General features: G+C 43.1%; 1 protein-coding gene across 1 annotated transcript; it reads right to left on the bottom strand.

Annotated features, from left to right (window-relative positions):
• Positions 1-522: 522 nt before the first annotated feature.
• LOC306926049 (multifunctional protein ADE2-like) lies at positions 523-7,654 on the bottom strand. Its single transcript, XM_079505283.1, has 9 exons — positions 7,490-7,654; positions 7,064-7,261; positions 5,836-6,014; positions 5,078-5,257; positions 4,506-4,619; positions 4,009-4,092; positions 2,166-2,346; positions 1,330-1,488; positions 523-1,012 (listed from the first exon to the last, which is right to left on the bottom strand). Exons 1-9 carry the CDS (start codon positions 7,503-7,505, stop codon positions 846-848), a joined length of 1,278 nt encoding a protein of 425 aa, XP_079361409.1. The 5' UTR covers positions 7,506-7,654; the 3' UTR covers positions 523-845.
• Positions 7,655-7,763: the final 109 nt, after the last annotated feature.

A 7,763-nucleotide genomic window follows, 5' to 3' on the forward strand; every position in this document is an offset into this window, starting at 1 on the left:
GTTAAAGTGGTTAAAAGATATGTGACACAGATGCATCCTCACGTCTTAACGGGTAGGACAACTTCGCCCTCATGATAATATGGTACCATTTTTGTCTACTCGGTCTGAGAAAAAAGAACCCTGGGCACTCCTCAGTTTGAATTACATTTCTTGATTGTCTCCTCGAGGGCTATAATTACAGCAAGAACAGTCTGATCCATATGGCTACTCTTGGTCTATCTATAAATGTGTGGAATCTGTGTTCATCATGACAACGTGCGAGTTTGACCACGTGTTCAAATGAAACGTCTATTTGTCACTGAATCACTGTTTACTTATATGCATAATATATTTTCCCCTTAAAAAACGAATCCTGCACTATCCGCATATACGTTTCACACAGATCCAATTTATTGATTTTAAAGCATCGCTCTATAAATGAACAAATATCATCCATGTATCATATCGCCAACCACGTATCGAGCTCTTTAAGATCTGTTGAATTCTCGAAAGATACCAAGTATTGCTACATTAAAGAACTACTCAAGTTCAACAAACTTTCTTTTTAATGGAATGATTTTTTTGAAGCATGTCGGGACTTCTGATCCACAAGTTAGTGAGCTATTCATGGTACAAAAAAAAGACGAGGCAGACAGAAACTGGAACACGCCTAAGAGCTCAAGCGCCTAAGCTTTTTTTATGCTTAGCTGCGTGTTGGTGTTGCACACCATACCATAAATATGATACAAGCTCAAAAATATGAAATAGACTGGATATTTTTGGTGCACGACACCGGCACGCAAATAAGCGTAAATCAGGCTTTAGTTGTAAACATTCGGGACTAACACGGGAGTGGGGTTCTGGGTTCAGAGGCTGCAGGCTTGCAGTTTCTTGTCGGCAATCTTGAGAGACACCCAGGTATTGAGCATGGAGGCCCTCAGCTTGCACCACACCAGATGGTCGCTGAGCCCAAAGATCTGGGCTGCAAACTGGGCAGCAGCGTCAGGGGAGAGGACGGTTGAGCAGCCGAGACCTGCACAGGAGAAATTGGAGGTTACACTTAATTTCTCTTTTTTTAAGGTGGTTCAATTATAACAAACCGTGTATGCACGGCCAAAACCAATACTTCTCAGGAAATGGAAAAAATAAACCTGTGTTTCAATGGATCCAATGAAGAAATGTAGGCACAAGCTTTTGTTATTAAAAAAAATAACAAAAAACGCATCACTTAAAAAAAAACACGTAAAACATGGAAATAGAAAGTTTCTGCCCAACAGCAACGATATGCTTGTGAAAATGACAAATGTGCCAAGTGTTCTGTACATTATAACATAAGTACAGTGTGCTTACCGCTTGGCATGCGGAGAGATGACCAGACATCTTGTGCCCCCCAGTCTGGAGTGAGTGGTGGGCAGTTGATGACAGGATAAGCAGTGTTCCCCGACATCACAGGACCGAGCCCGTTGCTCCTGCCTGCCACAGCCACAAACACGGTTGGGACACCATCACCTGAAAAACAGTGTGGCGGTGAATATACCGGTGGTCCTCAACCTTTTCCTGGATCAGGGACCACTTGAAAATCTCAAAGGCGTTCACGCCACGGCCCACCCATCTGACCACTGAGCATCTGAGCATGGCAGCCTTCTGCACAGGGACAGGTCCCTCTAACAATGTGATATCTTATTTCCCTGTTGAGGTCAGGGGTTGAGTACTGGCTTATTGACAGTGGTGTCCGTTGATAACCTAACAGAAGCCAAATGTAGAAATCAATAAACAAAAGAGCAAGGCAAGCCAGCACTCAATAATGTCCTTTCCCAATCTTATTTTCCTCACTGGGATCGACAACAATCAGCATTCATTAGCGTACGCTTGTGAAAGGACATTGAGCGCTGGCTTCTATTGTTATTTTTTGGCTGTGCGCTTAAAGCCTCTTCATGTTAGGAGTGATTAGGCTGCAAGGGCCTAATCACAGCATGCAAAAATAGTATAAATGCTAAATAGCCGATCTATAAGCCTATTCTCACCATATATAATCTAGTCTATTTTCACCATATATTTCACCTATAATGACATGCCCAAAACAGGGACCGATTATTACTCAATTTATGGACTTACTTTATCGATTGTTCATAATCAATTGAATCGATTAGTTAACTGTTGCACGCGTGCACCGTGAGGTTGCTCACCCTCGTACTGAGCCTTGATGCGAAGCGTCTCATCTGGTCCTTTGTGAGCAGAGGTCACTCTCAGGATGCAGGGGACTCCGTACAATGTGCAGGCCTTCTTGATCTTCTCACAGTGAGACATGTCCGAGGTAGAACCCATCAGAACCACCACCCGCCCACTGGCCCGGGGCTCCAGAAGCAGCTGAGGAAACCAGCACCAAAACACAGTCCTCATTATTTACAACCACTGAGTTCAGATCGTTGCTGTTGAGCAGAAAACTCTTATCTCCATATTCTTAACTTTGTGTGAAAATGAATGCCCTACTTGATCATAGTAGTGTCACAAAAAGTAGCATATCCACAAGCTCAAAAGGCGGTGCATAGAATTCTTTGCTTGGAGATCTACTACCTTTGCCATTTTTTAATTTTAATCCTGAAAAGCAAGTTTGGACACATGAGGTTTCCACCCGACTTTTCAAAGTATAAAATGGGGCTTAAGTAATTTAAACCAGGAAAGACAACATTTATGCCACGATACTATATCCAAAATCCCAGATAATATAGTCTCCTAGATATGAAGTTCCTTTATGTTCTTTTGTTTGTTTTTCCTTAATAGTGTATGGAAAGTGCTTGTCCAGCCACTCTGCAGATAGTGGTCTGGTCTATTTCACCATCCTGTTGCTGTGTGGTGGTTTTTATACCAGAGTCTAATGGTTGTAGAAACTGGCTCTGAACACACCAGTAAGTGTTTAATGCATTTGAAAAACATGGTACTTATTTGAAAAGTCTACCAGCTCAGTGGATTTGCGGTTAGAGTGTCCGCCCTGAGACCGGGAGGTCAGGGTTCGATCCCCGGCCAGGTCATACCAAAGACTCTGAAAAATGGGACCACAGTGCCCCTCCCTGCTTGGCACTCAGCAAGAAAGGGAAAGTCCCTGCGACATGCTAGTGTCATGTCCAGGGGGTTTCAACTGCTGTGCCGTAGAACAGTGAAAATCAGTCTCTGATTGGTCCATGTGCATGGTGACATAACATCCATGCTGCGGTACTTTCAAATCAACAATGTCTGCGCTCGACGCAACAAGTTTAAAAGTTCCACAGAAACGATAACAGATCTAAGTGTAGTTATTTCAGATATAGACTCCGACATATCTCGCTCAAGTAGAAAGTAGAAAATAACAGACCTTGTTAGTTTTTTAGCACGGTATCTTTCAAGCATGAGGCGCAGACTAGCGCACTGTGTTGACTGATGCCGGGGAGGAAGAGGAAGCGCAAGTGAATCTACATTATCCTTTAACCCATTTTGGACTGAGGCGATTCTAAAAACGCCTTCTAAATCCTGACCTAAGTTTTCTGAAAAACTTAAAATATTGAAATATCAATTTTTTTTGTAATTTTTGAATACTGTACAGAACCCCAAAAGGGGTTCCTGTCCAGAAGGGTAGGGTTACAAAAAGGGGTTCCTGCCTATAATGGGTTAAGCACTTTGAACCTTTTTCGTACATATGATATATAGCCAATCTACAAGTCCATGAACACGTTGCGAGTTTGTTGATCGACTACTTTTGCATTGACAGGGACAGTCGTACGATGTGGTCGTGTGAAAAATAAGGTCAATGAGGTTGACTGTGGGTTGCTGGGGACACATGTGTCATATGTGTCATGTCTGAAATAGCACTAAAAATCTGGCCAAGTAAATGTTCCACCACAGTATGTCATTACAACATGTTGATTCTGGGCAAACATTGGGGCCTGTTCCGACAAGAAAACAAAGCTGATAATTTCATGTCTGGGGTTAAAGTGAAAACTGCTCAGCAATATTAGAGAGGGGAGGGGGTTAACTGGGTTTAGTCAGTCAGTGTACCTTGACCCTTTCAGAGACCCACTCAAAGTTTCTCTTCACCATCTGCATGGCCTCGGGTGTCACTTCTTTGAGGTCCCGGTACACCTGAGGAAGCAGAAACTTCATTGATTCGAAGGTCTCCACAGAGAAGTAGCTCAAACAATGACATTTTGTTGCTGAAGGGCAGAAACCTTGCTCTTCATATTTCAACTTTTTACGTTTGTAAATCAATGCCCTACTTTGTCATTAAACCACAACCATTGTTATACTTGAATGTATACTTGAAAATAACCAGTGATCTACAAGCTTGTAGAGTGGCTAATTTTGCTATATTTGAACACTTTTGAAAAATAACAAGAGCTTGTGTCTCACTAAATAACTACATTGGATCCATTCTAACGTTAATGTTTTCCATTTCCTGAAAAGTAACGCTTTTGGACATACAAGGTTTTCACCCTACAGCAATGATTTGCTAACGTGAGAAGAAGCAAGGACATTCATAAATCCTCATTCCACACCTGCTTATCTTTCTGCTGGCTTCTGTCTCCCGCTGGCCACAACCTCCATGAATCATTGTCAATCACATCAGCCAGGACGATCTCCTTAGTGGTCACATTCACTCCAAACTCAATCTGTGACAAAAAGCAGCACATCAGTTTGTTGGGTCTTCCCAGCTAACCGAATGCTTAAGCCAAATTCCAATACCCACAATCTCAGCCACTCGCTCTCACACACTTGGTCACTACAGCATGCCGGTGTGAAATTGGTGACCAGCCAAAATATGTGATCATCTCGTGGACTTTACATAACTTACATGGAGGTCTTTAAATATGTGGCCTAAATACCGATATATGAACTCTGCTAATAAACAAATTGCAATGATTTATGTTGGGACAATGACGTTATATAAATGCTACTCTACACGATTGTCACATATTTCAGCAGGTCACCAATTTCACCGGAACACCACCATGCCGGAGTGACCAGAGTGTGAGTGAGCGAGTGGCTGAGATTTGGGGTATTGGAATTCAGCTTTAGGCACCATGACCCCACATGGCCAGTAGAGGGCAGTGAATAACCACATAGTTACCTTCATGTCAACCAGAGTGCAGTTCTGGGTGGCCCAGGCCTTCTCTAGAATCTCAAAGATGGCCACGGTGCTGCGATTCATAATGTCTACCTCACACTGGCCAATGGTGAGGCCAGCCAGGCAAAACTTTGTCTCCAGCAGCTGCTCCTCCGACCATTGTGGATCGTTGTTGGCATCATCCTACAGCAACACGTTGCATGGGGGAAATGTTTGTGGTTGAATTCACAGGGACAGTTACTTTGAAGTCAAGTGGCTAATATTTGTATCAAACAGGGGGTCTTTGAAATAAAAAATAAAGAGTCACTGAACTTAACTATACTGAAACCCCAATCTACAGTGTAAAATGCTCAGTGTTCATTTACTCAAGAGTGTACAAAAACGGAACCAAATGGACCCAAAAGGTTTCTAACTCCAGAGTCCTGAGTTACTTTTGTTTCCTTCATAATGTATGGAAAGCAGTGCTTGTCCAGCCACTGACTCTGCACGTGGTCTGGTCTATTTCACCGTCCTGTTGCTGTGTGGTGTGGTTTAAACCCGAGTCTAATGGTTGTAGAAACGGGCTCTGAACACACCAGCAATTATGGTAGTGTACTAGTGTTTAATGCATTTTAGGGTGGTGGACATTGGACTTATTTGAAAAGTCGAGGCAAATCTTGGGGAAAAAAAAAGATCAAACTGATCTTAAAATGTCAGACTTATTAAACAAATTGCACAGTGATTTGTATCAACCCAGAGGGAATGATGCACGACTTGCACACCTTGAAGAACATCTCCATCTTGAGAGGAGAGAAGCGGTAGCCCTCTTTCACTCCTGGGTTCCTCTTGAGGAAGGATCCGGTGGCGACTCTGCGACACACCCATTCAATGGGAATCATCTCACAGCGTGTCGCAATGAACGCTGTGTCCGAGTGCCGCTTCACAAAAGCAGTCTTAATGCCTGTGGACCATTACAAATTAAAACAAAAACATTTAACTGTAGGCTATACGTAGTTACATACACATATATCGATCTAGTTAATAAAAATTAAAAAAGGTCAGAATAATAAAAGTAATAGTTCCTGGGGATAAATCATATTTTTCACTTTACACACAATCATGTGTAGGCTATACAAATGATGTATACATTTGTGAATAAATTCTCTCTCTCTCTCTCTCTCTCTCTCTCTCTCTCTCTCTCTCTCTCTCTCTCTCTCTCTCTCTCTCTCTCTCTCTCTCTCTCTCTCTCTCTCTCTCTCTCTCTCTCTCTCTCTCTCTCTCTCTCTCTCTCTCTCTCTCTCTCTCTCTCTCTCTCTCTCTCTCTCTCTCTCTCTCTCTCTCTCTCTCTCTCTCTCTCTCTCTCTCTCTCTCTCTCTCTCTCTCTCTCTCTCTCTCTCTCTCTCTCTCTCTCTCTCTCTCTCTCTCTCTCTCTCTCTCTCTCTCTCTCTCTCTCTCTCTCTCTCTCTCTCTCTCTCTCTCTCTCTCTCTCTCTCTCTCTCTCTCTCTCTCTCTCTCTCTCAGGTTAAGTTTACTTTACAAATCAGTCTTTTACAACCGGACGATAGGCTACATTTAAAAACTCGATTTGCAGTCGTAATATGATGGGACTCTTGTCCCATGACCGATATAGAACAAATTGGAGAGTATCAAGTCTTTAATCAAACACTAACATTTCAATTACAGACATGTACTCTCAGTAATTGTTGAAGGATTGCTAATTTGCCCATGAAAGCCATGCCTGCTCTCAGATTAAGCGTGAGTGTTGTAACTACTGGTCACGTTCTGATTCTTAATGATGTGCAGCTAGGTCTCAAGTCACACGAAAGCAATTGCCCACAATCGCGGGGACACATGGGCCACACTCATGAAGGACACATGGGCCATACTCATGTAGGACACATGGGTTACACTTAGCCAATTAACTCTTAGATACTCTTTATAGATTAAGTGCAAAACTACATTGATAACGCGAATAGACTAGTTATGAATTAATTCCAGTCCCTCTCTCACCTGACTCCTGCAGCAACTGGAAAATGCAGCTGGTGGTTTTGTTGGCGATGGCGGCCTTGCCTTCCATCTGATCCTTTCTTACGGCATTGCCGGCGGTGATCTGGTCCTTGGACTGGACCAGCACCGAGCCGGGCTGGTCCAGGATCTCGAAGATCTGTTTAGTCTTCCCCTCGTTCAGTTTCTCGCCAATTCTCAGTTCTAAAGAAGAAATAAAAACACAGGCCATACATGCATTGCACCATTAAATGACTGGTTGTCAACCTGGGTCTTACATTGGTTAAGCAGTGTGTCGCATCCCGTAAATAGTCAATCTACAAGCTATTTTCAACAATATACTTTTGGTTTCTGACAGAAAACGTCTGGGACAACAAGCACGCTGGCTTGAATGGAAGGATGCCTGAGGCGAGCAAATGAACGAAAGCCTACCTTGTGTCGAGGCCATTGTAGTCTTCGAAAACCTGTATTGCTGGAAGAAAACACACACAAAAGCTTAAAATATCTAATACCGTAACAAAAAGTTCAGAACGTGCAAACAAAAAATTATGGTGTCCTGCGAGGGGGATGAGAAGAAAGCAGAGAGTTGCACGCTAGGCGAACATGGAAGTGTAGTAGTGCAGGATGTGGGTCTCATCCAATCAGAGCCCACCGTCGACACACCGTGCCAATCACAACCCACCGACGGCCCACACTCCACCAATCA

Source organism: Electrona antarctica (assembly GCF_951216825.1).
Source record: "Electrona antarctica genome assembly, chromosome: 7".
Lineage (NCBI taxonomy): Eukaryota > Metazoa > Chordata > Actinopteri > Myctophiformes > Myctophidae > Electrona > Electrona antarctica.

Bases quoted from the DNA above. Each gene is read 5' to 3' on its own strand.
- LOC306926049 (XM_079505283.1), bottom strand. The intron at 4,093-4,505 runs GTGTGGAATGAG...CTGCTTCCTCAG, and splicing joins GCCAGCAGAAAGATAAGCAG to GTGTACCGGGACCTCAAAGA. The intron at 1,013-1,329 runs GTAAGCACACTG...TCTCCTGTGCAG, and splicing joins ATCTCTCCGCATGCCAAGCG to GTCTCGGCTGCTCAACCGTC.